At 43.6% G+C, this 13,807-nt stretch overlaps 1 protein-coding gene across 1 annotated transcript in view; it reads left to right on the top strand.

Annotated features, from left to right (window-relative positions):
• Positions 1–13,807, top strand: part of LOC115310771 (neprilysin-1-like) — a 163,130-nt gene that overhangs the window by 76,992 nt on the left and 72,331 nt on the right. The window contains exon 9 of the mRNA XM_040212952.3: positions 1,369–1,594. Within this exon, the coding sequence (XP_040068886.1) occupies positions 1,369–1,594 (226 nt within the window). The remainder of the gene's footprint in view (positions 1–1,368; positions 1,595–13,807) is intronic.

The following is a 13,807-nucleotide window of genomic DNA, read 5'->3' as shown; positions in this document are numbered from 1 at the left end:
TAACAAAAAGGTGCGTCGGCTCCCAGGCATCGAACCTGGGACCATTAGTGTTGGACTCAAACACTTAAAACATGATATTGTAGTGAGTGCGCAGGCGAGCTGGTGGAAATTAGCCATTCTGATGTTAGCCTGAGACTGAGGCAGGAAAAGAGGAAGTTTCAAAGTAGAAGAAAAAGGAACAGTCGAGGATACGTCTCTAACACAGCTAAAGACAAGTTTATTCGGTCACCCTCTTATATACACTCCACAATCTTCACCACAGAACCTTCGCGACCTCCAAAGCCAAAAGATAACAAAGAACTCATCTCTTTCCACCACAATAATCAAACGACCTTGACCACCCTACAAAGCCCCCTCACCAACACAACACAAAAATGCATCGAGAAAAGTCTATTCCGTGTGATAATGGAGTGGTATACGAAATTCCCCTAGAATGTGGTTTTAAGTATGTGGGTCAAACGTCGAGGTGTATAAATGATAGATTGACTGAACACAAAAGAAATGTAAAAAACAACGCGACTGATTCGGAAATAGCGAAACATGTTCAAGAATGTAATAATTGTATACCACGCTGGTCCGAAACAGAAATAATACACAGGGAAGTAAACGACATCAAAAGGGTTGTAAAGGAAACAATAAGAATGAAATCAATGGGCAACTGCATTAGTCAAGTGTCGTTACAGCTTAGCAGCAGTGCAAAAACCTTCTTGCGGATTTGAGAGTTTTGTTAAGTGGTTGTTGATTGTGAAAGGGTGTAAGTGGTTTCCTCCTTTGTGTCTTTGGTTTGGATCAGGTGGATTGGTATCTTTTGTTGCCGGGTTGTTTCGGGATTGTGGGCCGGGGAGGAGAGGAGGAGGGTGTGCTATGTACGCGAAGGTCGATCGTCTTCCGGGAGAGAGGAGATAGGTTGTGTTGGTGAGGGGGCTTTGTAGGGTGGTCAAGGTCGTTTGATTATTGTGGTGGAAAGAGATGAGTTCTTTGTTATCTTTTGGCTTTGGAGGTCGCGAAGGTTCTGTGGTGAAGATTGTGGAGTGTATATAAGAGGGTGACCGAATAAACTTGTCTTTAGCTGTGTTAGAGACGTATCCTCGACTGTTCCTTTTTCTTCTACTTTGAAACCTCCTCTTTTCCTGCCTCAGTCTCAGGCTAACATCAGAATACTTAAAACATGGGCGCGCTTGTTAGGAGTTTCGAGTGGCAATATTTTGAGTGTATATATGGTATTGTTCTACAATTACTGCTTATTTGGACGAGCGCCGGTCAGTAAAACTTTAGACATAGAGGTGAGCACTTATGTTGGATGAATGTGGGGACCTAATCACAAATGTCATTCTAATATGTACGTGATCGGGTGCATTTTTTCCGCAGATCCACGCTGTACAATTTTGCGCACTGGACTACAATTCGAACTTATGGTGCTGAGGGGTCCAAAGAGCTTGACAAGCTCTTCCTTGACTTTGATAAAGAGGCAACAGGCGTAGAGAAAGAAAAACCATTGTGGATGCAGTGTCTCTCCGGTATATCAGACTTAATGACACACGCAATAAGTCGTCTTTATGTGGACAAAATGTTTGATCCCAAAGCCAAGAAAGCTGTAAGCAAAACTTTTCAAGCTCCCGATAAATGCGTTTCGTTCACTAAACCTTCGAAATAGTATAATTAGTTATTTAAAAAAAAAATTCATCTGCTCTGAGAAGGCCTGCCCTTTCTAAATGTATATAAATGCTTTGTCCGATACTTTTTTTTATAGTGTATCCCGGATTTAAATCATAATAATCGCGAATATCCATTCTTAGTTTTAATAATAAATAAAACGATTCTAATATATGTATTTAAGACGCATGATATCTATTTAATATTATTCGTTAAAAGCCAAAATAGGCGAAACCAAATTTTGAACCTAAATGTTATCAGTGCTATCCAACATAATATATAAGAAAGTGGTAGTGCCATTCGAGCAAGTGCTAAAAACAAGAAACGTAATCGTTTACTTGGCCTGGAATATTTCCACTAAATAATAGTTCATGATTGATTCAGCCTGCAGACGAACATTCGCATTCTTATGAGACTCAGAATTTGTTCTACAGAAAGCATTACGACGTGTGCTCTAACATTAGGCAGTATGTTCGAAGCTAAAGATATGGGTAATTGCTGAAAACTGCCGGTCATGTAATCGTACAGCGGACATGCCAGTTATTTCACTGTGGTTGACTTCCTTGCAATTTCTAGGACTACTGTAATTCAAAAGTGTACATAGTAGACCTACTAGGACTACGTATAATCTAATCTTATTGAAAATGAACTTGTTCTGTGGTAAAAGATACGAAACTCAGTAGAAGCAAAATGACACGGGAAAGAGAACATCTCAATGTCAGCTACTGGAAAACTGTGACCTCACATTTGAACTAGAAACTTCAGTTATAGAACAATAACACCCCAACTATAAGAACTGCACACTATCTATTTATTTATTTTATATACAATACCCTCAGGGCCATAAGGCGTTAGAGAGGGGAGTGGGTGTTAAGTACAGTGGTTGATACTGCTTCTCGCAAACTGATGGGATCCTGAACGGTGACGATGTCTTCCTGAAGGTCATTCCGGTCCACAATTGCATCAGGAAGAGGGGCGTGCTGATGTGCTGTGGAAATACACATTGGCCGGGCTATTTTATTGCAATAATCGAGTCTGGAGAAAAGATAAGTCGGAGGGAAAAGAAGAGACTGATATAAATGTGCTGAATAAAAAACTTTATGCAGAAGGCAAGGACGGGATATTTTTCGACGGGTGAAAAGCAATGGGAGAGAGAGAGATTTGATTTAATGAGGGAAACACTAGAAAAACTAGAGTAATCAGACCGAATAAAACGCGCAGCACGGTTTTGAACATATTCAATGTACTCTGTTAATGTAGCTTGATGAGGGTGACAGATTGAAGATGCGTATTCTAATTGAGACCGGACTAGGGCAAGATAGAAAAGCCGTTTTAGTTGAGAAGGGGCGGATATGAAATTGCTTTTGTTAGCGGAACTCACAACTGAATTAATATGGTCTTCCCAGGAGAGGTTTGAAGTTAGAAGAACGCCGAGGGTATTTATACATATCCGTGGGTTGAAGAGGGATGCCATTGAGAAAATGAACAGGAAAGGTTTGAGAAGAAGAACGAGAGAAGCGCATGCATTTACATTTGCTGACGTTAAGCGTCATCTGCCAGTTAGTACACCAGCTCTGAACTAGGTCGAGGCCATTTTGTAGGGTTAAAGAGTCATGAGGGGATGTTATTTTTTGATAAAGGACACAGTCGTCGGCAAATAGGCGCATGGGTGAGGATACCTGAAGAGGAAAATCGTTGATATAGATGAGGAAAAGCAACCGACCAAGCACCGTTCCCTGAGGCAAGCCAGATGTTACGGGGGCTAAATTAGAAGAACAATTATTAACAAGAACAAACTGATGACGCTGAGAGAGAAAACATTCAATCCAGGAGAGAACATTATTATCGAGGTTTAATGACGATAGTTTAAGAAGCAGTCTGTCGTGCAGAACTTTGTGAAAAGGTTTAGTGAAGTCGAGAAATACAGCGTCAGTGGGGTAGCCAGAATCAATGTTTGCGAACAGGTGATCTGTTAAACAGAGAAGTTGGGTTTCGCAGGAGTAGTTTCGACGGAAGCCGTGCTGCGCTTTGTTAAAAAGGGAGATAGAATCAAAGGTGAATAGATAGTTGCTTGTGAATTACGTGCTCGAGTATATTAGAAGGTACAGAAGTTAGAGATATTGGCCTATGAACATGATTGTAAACCTGAGACTGGGGCAGAAAGAGAACACAACAGAAGGTAGTAAAAGAGGAGGCAACGTCTCAAACTCAGCTCCAAAGTTTATTTCGAACACGCTTTATATACCCCATCTCTAACGCCGTCTCTACAAAAAAAGAAAAAAAAAACATGACAAGAGGACAATGACACTTCGGTAAACCTTCTCTTATCTCCCTTCACCTTGGCTGTGGGACACTCACACAAAGGGTCACATTTGAGCATAACCACTGCCACCCGGCGAACGTAGGTGAGAACACTACTGAACACAAAGAAAAGGTTTGACCTTCAAAGGTGCGTTTCCTCTAACAAATCACTCAGTCCAAAGAAACAATACTATACACTGCTAACAGCCGGAACCGGGGCCATCTCCAAAAATGAGAACGACATTGCCCTCCCACCACGAACCACAAATGAATAACACAGCGACTTTCTCGAACAAGTCCAAGGATACACATATAAACAACACTGGTACTACAAAAAAAAAAACTTTACAAGCGTAGAAATTGTTTACATTCGTTCCCAAACTGCGATGACGCCTGACTTATACAGTTGCCAGACGTTTTTAAACGAATCGTTTCTTGGACTACACGTTTCATATCATTGCTTTCTTTGTGAATTACTTCCGTTTCAGACCAGTTGGCTTTACAGTTATTACACTCTAGAAGGTGCCTGGCTAACTCGGAATTGGACGCGTTGTTTATCACATTCCGTTTGTGTTCCGTCAGTCTATCATTCAGACATCTCGACGTCTGACCTACGTATGTAAATCCACGCTCCAAAGGAATCTCATAAACCACCGAATTCTCACACGGTACCGACTTCTCGCGATGTGCCTTCTGGCAAACTTCCTGTTTTGATTCAAAAGGTGTAAGCTTGCACAACTTAAAATCGGATGTGAAGACTGTTTCTACGCCAAACCTTTTTGCCGACGCTTTTATGTTATGGGAAATATCGTGAAAATACGGTATAGCAACTCGTCGGTTCCTAACAGTTGGTTCATTCCGCTTGTCTCTGATTTGAATAGTTCGGTTTTTGGTTCGTGGTAGGAGGGCAATGTCGTTCTCATTTTTGGAGATGGCCCCAGTTCCGGCTGTTAGCAGTGTATAGTATTGTTTCTTTGGACTGAGTGATTTGTTAGAGGAAACGCACCTTTGAAGGTCAAACCCTTTCTTTGTGTTCAGTAGTGTTTTCACCTACGTTCGCCGGGTGGCGGTGGTTATGCTAGAATGTGACCCTTTGTGTGAGTGTCCCACAGCCAAGGTGAAGGGAGATAAGAGAAGGTTTACCGAAGTGTCATTGTCCTCTTGTCATGTGTTTTTTTTTTTTTTTGTTGAGACGGCGTTGTAGATGGGGTATATAAAGCGTGTTCGAAATAAACTTCGCAGCTGAGTTTGAGACGTTGCCTCCTCTTTTACTACCTTCTGTTGTGTTCTCTTTCTGCCCCAGTCTCAGGTTTACAATCATGTTCAACTTACACCAGCTCGCCTGCACTCTGACTATTTTTTCATTGGCCTATAGTTTAAAGGAGAAGATTTATCACCGCTTTTGTGGACCGGGATGACCTTGCCGATTCTCCAATTCTCAAGAACCGCCACCGTATCTAATGATTGTTGAAAATTATTTGGTGGAAATAGGCTTGAGGAATATTTAGTGTTTTGCAAGACCTTAGAATTTATGCCGTCGACACCACAGGAAGAGGACATTTTCAGTGACTTAATAATATTAACAATACCTTCGTAATCAATACAAATTGGACCCTTAGGTAAAACATTACTAGTAATAGGTAAGGACAGTGTTAAGAGACAGTGGGCGGTAAAATGGGAAAAAAATTTATGATTAAGAACTGTGGCACACCGATTAGTCTCGATAATGTTCTCAGAATCATAAATAAGCGCTAGTGGGGAGTATGGTGCATGATTCACAACATTCCAAAATTGGCGTGGGTTGTTTAGTAGCATAGATGGAAGGGTCTCCTGGTAGAATATACGCTTCTGTTGCTCTAACATAATTTTATAATCAGTGGCGCATTCATGATGTTTAGACCAGGATAAAGCAGTGTCTTGTTTTTTGGCTAGTCGAAAACGTCGTTTTTTCTTCTTGTTAAGGGTTTTCAGTGAGCGCGAATACCAAGGATTAGAAGACCGGGAACTGATGTTAAAAGTTGGAACATGAGCTTCAATGAGTTGCAGTAATTTGTTTTTAAAAAGGCACCAATTTTCATTGATATCCCTATCGTCAAAATTCTCCAGGAAGATTGAGAAATAGCTTGAGAGGTCCTGTTTAAGCTGCTCATAGTTCCCCTTATTATATAGCCTTATTTGCTTGGTCAACCTGACTGATTCTGGTGGTTGAAATCCTAGGTTAAAGAACAGTGCTTTGTGGTCACTGATGCCTTCCAAACCGGTAAGAGAGGTAATAAATCTCAGATGGATAGTCAAAAGCAAGTCTAATATATATTGAACATGTGGTAGTCACACGGATAGAAAAAGAAATCACCTGGGAAAGGTTAAAATCCAGGCAGAGACTGATAAAATCGCGGCACTCACCAGAACTTTCACCACCAACAATATCTGATAAATTCCAATTGACCTCAGGGAAGTTAAAACCGCCGTTTAAGATAAAAAGAATGACCAGTATATAGTGTAAACAAATTGACAACTCATCATGCAAAGCAGTGACAAAACTAGGTGACGCATCTAGTGGTCGATGACACACGCCAACCAGGATTGACTTAAAACCACATTTCACTGAGTCTGTCATCGTCAATCAGGAAAATAGAGAAACGACATCCATGAGAGGATCAACAAAAGAAATGATATATCTACAAGAAGGGGGATAGGAACGTGCCAGAAGCGATACATTAGGAAAATAATTAGCAATAAGAAAAGCAAACACTGAAGGCAGTTAAAGTCACGTCAACACACTCATAGCCCGTTCCCGCTACCGTCCTTGCCTTAAGTTCAAGTCTTTCCACTCGGTGTTTTGCGGAGCGTCGCTGCTTGATGTGATGATGCAGAAGCCGGTGTCTCGTACTCCCCCTGGAGTTGCTCGTAGCAGGCGTCGCCGACCGTAGCGACTGGTCCTCCCTCCGAGCTCTGGTCGTCACCGTGCGTCGCGGCCCGACCCTGGCTTTCACCGCTGCTTCTCCTCTCGCGCTCGCCGCGCTCTTCTCGCGCTCGCCGTTCTCTGGAACGCGCTCGTTCCCTTCCGCTTCTTTTCTTCTTCCACCCGTAATAATCGTCACAGGCACGTGACACACCCCCCTCACTTCGAGAACTTCACAATATGAAGTTTCTTAATGAAGGCGACCTCCTCGATGGCTTGTTGTAGTGACCGCGGCACACTCAGAAATACCACCACACTTGGTCCTTTGGACTCACGCACGTATGCCGTTTCCACATCCCAAAAATTAGTATCCCCCAAATCACGAAAAAAACCATGGTTACACTCTCGCGTCCCTAATTGCACGTACAGATCACATGGGTAACACACTCTTGTCCTGACCTAACTCAACAACAACAACAAAAAAAATCCTAATGGGTCTCATTAACCCTGTGTCCTGCCTTTACGAACAAATATCCCCTGACGGCTTAGCTCTCTAGACGACTTAAGAAGTCTGCTCCCACATTGTCTTTCCCCTTAATGTATTCGATGTGAAAGTCCTGTTCCTGCAATGATACACTCCATCGCATTATGCGACTGTTGGAGTGCTTCGCTTTGTGGAAAAACTCGAAAGCTCGGTGATCCGTTTGTATGCGAAATTTTCTGCCATATGAGAACAGCCTAAATCGCTCCACGGCCCAAACAATCGCAAGACACTCTTTCTCTATTGTGGCATAATTCTTCTCCGATTTTCCCAGTGTTCTGCTCGCATATCCCACTGAATGCAGCAGCCCTTCACTTTCCTGGAGCAATACTGCGCCCAGGCATGCATCAGATGCACCCGTCCTCAAAACGAATTCATTGTCGGGATCTAGCGCCAACAGGATAGGTGGTCTCGATAAGCAGTCCTTCAGTCTCTCGAACGACTCATCCTGTGCTGACCCCCATTCAACTTGATTTCGTTCTCCTTTCTTCGTGAGCTCCAGCAGTGGTGTGGCAAGATCCGCGTAGTTTGGGACGAAATGGCGGTAATAGCCGGTCAGCCCAAGAAACGACTTCACTTGACGTTTTGTCACCGGCCTTGGCGCGTCTTTTATCCTTCCAAGGATCTCCGCGTGGGGCGCGATTCGTCCTCCACCCAACTCATGACCGCGGAAGGTCGTCTTTGTAGATGCGATCTCGCATTTCTTCGGCCGAGCCGTGATATTGGCTTCGTGCAACCGATCGAAAACTGTCTGCAACGTCCTCATGTGTGGCGTCCACGTATCCGAGGCGATGAGAATGTCATCGATGTAGTGATGAGCCTCCGGAATTCCATGAAGCAACTTTTTCATCAGTCTGGTGAAGGTAGCAGTGGCAGTCTGAGCCCGAAAGGCGTGAACCTAAACTGGTAAAGTCCGCTCCTCGACGAGAACGCTGTCTTCTCTTTGTCGTTTATATCAGGATGAAGCCAGGTCTCAGTGATCAGTACTATCTTAGTATCACAGGTTGAAATATGAGAACACAATTAGTCACGCTTTGGTATTAAACTGCGCGCCTTTAAGTATAAAACACCGAGAAGTGAGTTAGAGGTGGAGGAAGCAGCGCGTTTGTTTCCACTCCCAGCGTGTGCCTATGCGGAAGCACTAACCACAGATTCGGAAACGGAGTCGTAAAGGAAGACATCTGAACCCATATGTAGTTTATCACAACGCAGCTTATGCGGACCTCTCTGTGACTTGGCGAATGCAAGAAGTCTCTGACGCGCAACGCGAACTTTCTTCGAGAAATCTTCAGACATAGAAAAAGGGAGGCCGCGCAGCTTCGGTCCACACAAAGTAACTGGTTTTTTGTTTTGTATGAAGAAAAGCTTAAAATAATAGGCCTGTTCTTTTCCCGAGATGGGGTTCCCAATCTATGTGCACATTCGATCTGAGAGTTATCAGGAGTGACACCAAGTTTCTCATTTGCAAATTCTAAAACTTTTTGTTCAGACAAAGACCATGACTAGCCAGCAGCATTGGGTATGCCATAAAATAGAAGATTTCACCGTTGCGAGTGGTTTTCAAAATCATCAAGTCGAGATAGCATAACTTCAGTTGCAGTGGACTGCACAGCGACGGAATGTTGCAGATTACAGATATTTGCCTTCGCCTGCGTGATAGACAGATTTCTTTTTCGAATGAAACAGGTTTTGCATTTAGCGGCGCCACCAAAGTCTCAAGTTGAGCCTGTTTGCCAAGTATCGCCTCGACGTCGGCTTTTAGGGCTGCTTGTCCCGCCGCAAGGCCGGTTACATTAGCATCGAGTTTCTGCATTCGCTCGTACATACTACCAGGGATGGGCAGTATTCCAAATACAAGTATTTGAAATACGTATTTCAAACACTTTGTGTATTTTGCATTTATATTTAATTACAAATTGGGTAATATATTTGACGTGTGTATTTAAATACTAAAACGAGAGGATTTCAAATACAATTGTAATTAAATACAATTTTGTGGGCGGAAATACATCCCTCAAATTTATTGTCACGAGAATTCTTCTTTTTATGCATGTGGTTGTAAGATATAGTCTCCATCCTTTATTCGACCGTGGGGCTATTTGCTTTTTCTCCTCAGGCTTTATTTTAAACGCACTGTCCAGGGCAGGAAGAAAACTACGTTCTGCACCAAATGCAGTGTCTCTCAATCAAGCACAATCGTTTAGTGACTTTGTGATTACGGTGCTAGTCCAGGGCAAGAATAGCGCCGAAATCGACGTTCACAAGCAGACTGGCTAAATAAGTGCCTGTGACAATTTGTGATGCTTTCCAGCCTTATTTTCATCCATATTTTTGCCTGGAACATTCTAAATGCGCGGGTCGTCCGGATTTTCGTAACTGGTGTGAGTTGCAACAATAAAAAAATCTGTAGCTAGTGCTCCGCGTCTTGGTCATCTCGGTTCTTTGTTGGTCTATACCAGAATGTAATCGACAAAAAAGCTGCTTGAAGCTCTACTTTTTTTACCTATTACGTCCAAGCTGATTACACGTTTTTGTGATTATATTTCTATTACGTTACTAGAGCCTCGCACACTAACTCCCGAGTGTGCGATGCAAAATTAAAATGAGATACCTAGGAACCCGTTGCAGGTGTCCTGAAGTCGCTGATTCAAATTTTGAGGAATGTATTTGAAAAAGTATTTGGAGGAGACCAAATACATTTGGTTTTATTTGTATCTTGTACTTGAATGCTTTTTTTGGAATTGTAATTAGATTTGTAATTAAATACATTTTTGACAAAATATTTTGTATTTGTATTCCGATACATATTTGCATGTATTTTGCCCATCCCTGCATACTACCAAGTTATTTCATCCGCGCTTCCAATTCAGCCTTGGTAGGCGCGGGACCAGGATTTGTTTCAATGTTACCGGACAAGAGTAGCAGATTACCAATAACGCACGACAATCACAAGCGAGACAACCCTATTGAAAATATTTCTAAAGGGCCCGTCAGCCTTGAAGGATTATGGGACCTCACAGGCCTTCAAAACCCTTCAAAAATACCCTACAGAAAAACCCTTCAAGAATACCCCATAGAAAAACCCTTTAGCCCCACAGCCCTTCAACCCGTCAGACCCTTTGGCCCATCAACCCTTTAGACGCCGAAATGACTGTGAACCATAGACAAGAATGCAGATCAAAACATTGAAAATTTATTGCAGACATTTAGTTTTACATGCATATTATAACTCAAAAAGCAACGCTTGTTCAAACCCGGCGCAAGAAGCTGTAGACGAAAGGGATCACATCAAACAGGGACAACTGACATCCTTATCACAAAGAAAAATACCTTTCAGAGTACTCACATTGCCGCTGGGTATATTCCTGATGTACGGTAGTTCAGCTAATAAAACCGAGCAGGTGCACCTCACGGACACATACACAGTCTCAGTAAGCACGTTTAGCGAAAACCACGAACTCGTAAGCAGCGCCCGCCGCCGTTGAGAAATCCCGAGCACAGTAACGGTTTCGTCCATGATGACATCGCGCCGGCGTCTTCGGCGTATTTTTCGCTCGCTGGTCTTAAGTCGGACGGACGAAGAGGCGCAAGGAACAAGTCCGGACAGCGGCCGTCATCCACCGTCTCAACACCCACAGTGCCATAATCCCGGTGCGCAGGCACAACATGCGGTGGGACGCTGACCCCGACTGCCAGGCTTTGCAGCGAGTAAGCCGACACCGGCCACCATCTCCTGGAATGCGCTGAACACAATGGCGCTCGAGCGGTGCTGAAGGCGGCCTGCGCCGAACTATGGTTCACCTGCGGTACCAAGAAAGAAACTGCACGGATCAAAACAGACCAAGGGGCGAGCCCTCAAAACCATGCATGCTCACCTTCCTGGAGGAAATTGGTCCGCTCCAAACATCCCGGCTGGTGGGATAACCGGAACCGCACACGAGCAGAGAGAAAATGGCTATGGCCTCCCCCGCTTGCACACACCACCCTCCTCCCCCCGACCGCAGGCCTGGCAGCTTTGCACCCTCTCCCCATTGCCGGGCGGAGAGGGGCGATTGCTTTTTGGGGACAGTCCCCCGTGGGGGGACCGGTTCCCGGAACGAGTCGCTCCCGCGTGCGTCCCTGTTCCTGGAAAGCGCACACTGCTCTCGGCTTTTTTTTTTTTTTTTTTTTTTTTTACTCGAGCGGACAGGATTGCGTTCGCCTCAAAACGCCGCTCGGCCAACACCACTCGGCCCGCGGCTCGTCAATTCTCCACATGGGGCGGTCGCCCTCAGTGGCCTCTTTCGCGACCGAACACCCGGGCAGTGACAGATGGGTCCAGGAGCCCACTCGTATTTGATAGAAGAGCAGTAATAAAAATCTGACCGTACTCACACACGATCGGCATTCTCCAAATACTTAATTTTCCCCTGTAGCGTGCAATAAGCAGCTATGTTCATTAATTCTGCGAAATGTGTTTTTTCCACCTGGGCCGTTGCCCACAGACATATCGAGAGGCCCGAAGGTTTTCCCGACCCCATTAGAAAAGTTCTTGACAGGCTTTCAGACATTTCAAGGCATTGTAAAGCGGACTTTAGACATTTCAGGAGACCCTCTGACGGGGCCAGTGAACCCACCAGGAAATATCGGTGCCCCCGTCAAACATCTCAGAAATTCCTGAAGTCCCCTTCACACCCTTTAAAAAAATCCTGAAGTCCCATCAGAGCGATTTTCAATAGGGAAAGTAACACTTAGGGGCACGGGAATAGTAAAATGTTCACATTGTTCGTACTCTTAGCATGCAACGAGACACGTTTACAAACCTGTACGAGAGGAAGCATTTCATGTGTGAGTGACCGTGCTGCCTTAGCGTTCCCGTGCCCACTGAGGAAGGAGTGGCTTGCGCCGTCCTTATGTAGGCTGGGATCTTGGAATGCTGTGAATGCTTGCGACCAGGGTGACGTCACGGTGCTTGGGGGCGGGTCCTGCTGACGCACGGAGGATGACACGTCAAAAAGATGCCAGTCGGGTAGATCCGCCAGGATTGCAGACACCAAGGGTGACTTGAGATGGACCCGGTGATAGTGCGAAACCGAGAAAGGCCTGAAGAAGTGGGATCTGTACGAGAGGAAGCATTTCATGTGTGAGCGGCCGTGCTGGCTTAGCGTTCCCGTGCCCGCTCGAGTACGGGAACGCAAACTCCGAGCTACCCAGATCAAAGCAAACTCCAAACTACCCCAGACTGAACATGTTAGCTCTAAGTTTTCAGGTGTTAAAGGGTTAATTGATCGTCATGAATCTGTGCTCCCAACCTCTGTGAAAGCATTAATTTATAATTCGTTCTTTAATTCCTTCTGAACATACTGCCATGTGGATTGGGACACTGCTACTGTCACAAAGTTTAAAAAAACTGTATACATTACAGAAAACTTCTGAAAAATTATTTCAGGTGTTCTATAAAATTGTCATACTGAACAACTATTTTAACGCTTTCAAGTGCTTGATATTCAAACATTATACAATTACAAGCTTCGACACATAAGAAAATCAAGTTTATTGCCTGAATTAGCCCCCTTAGAGTGTTCTATGCCTGGTTACTCCACTCGTTTGCCGAATGCTGGAAAGTTGCTAGATCTAAAACACTATTTGGCTATCAAATGCTCAAGTTTACGCTCCCTAAGTTTTTGCATTATGTAGACAAGAAGAAAACTATAGGAACAATTTTAGTTTTCTGAACTACGTCGTATGTTTTTATTTCTTCAACGATAGTGGGTGTGTGTAAGCTGTTTGTGCTTTTTCCTGAGTTTTTATATTAGGACTAGATAATTCCTTTTTGCTTTTTCGTTCCTTTTTAAATACTTTTTTGTCTGATGAGGGGGAAGAGAGCTCGTGAAGCTGCCTATCAACAGATTTCTTGGTCGGCCTTCTTTATCTATATAGTATCATTGATAAATATTTATTATTATTATTATAAAAAAAATGTATGCAAAATTTTACCGCAGTCTTGTGAAATTTTCAACATGATCAACATCCACCAACTCGCATGAACACTCCCTGCTGTTTGTGCATCATCTGGCTCAATCGCTTCAAATTTTAGTTATTATCATAAATATTTTTATATTGTAATCATAAAATGTCTCAGAGCATTCCCACTCACCTGCATGTGTACCCATGACCGGGAAATGCAAGTATGTTAAAAGAAAAGAAAGCATTTCGCAACATGGTTTCTCACTGCTATAGCTGTAGAGACCAATCTGGTTCATTCCTTAGTGTCACCGATTGGCAGTGAGCGCGGGCAAAAAAATGCCGTGTACTTTTATTTTTAGAAATGTTTTGACTTGGTTGATCATTCAATGGTTTTACATAAATTAAGGTCATATGGAGGGAGTAAAAAATGCTTCTACATACTTATGAGTTATTTTTCAGAAAGA

This window comes from Ixodes scapularis, unplaced genomic scaffold, assembly GCF_016920785.2.
Source record: "Ixodes scapularis isolate PalLabHiFi unplaced genomic scaffold, ASM1692078v2 PGA_scaffold1__304_contigs__length_218370807, whole genome shotgun sequence".
Lineage (NCBI taxonomy): Eukaryota > Metazoa > Arthropoda > Arachnida > Ixodida > Ixodidae > Ixodes > Ixodes scapularis.
This window is presented reverse-complemented; position numbering and strand designations above follow the sequence as displayed.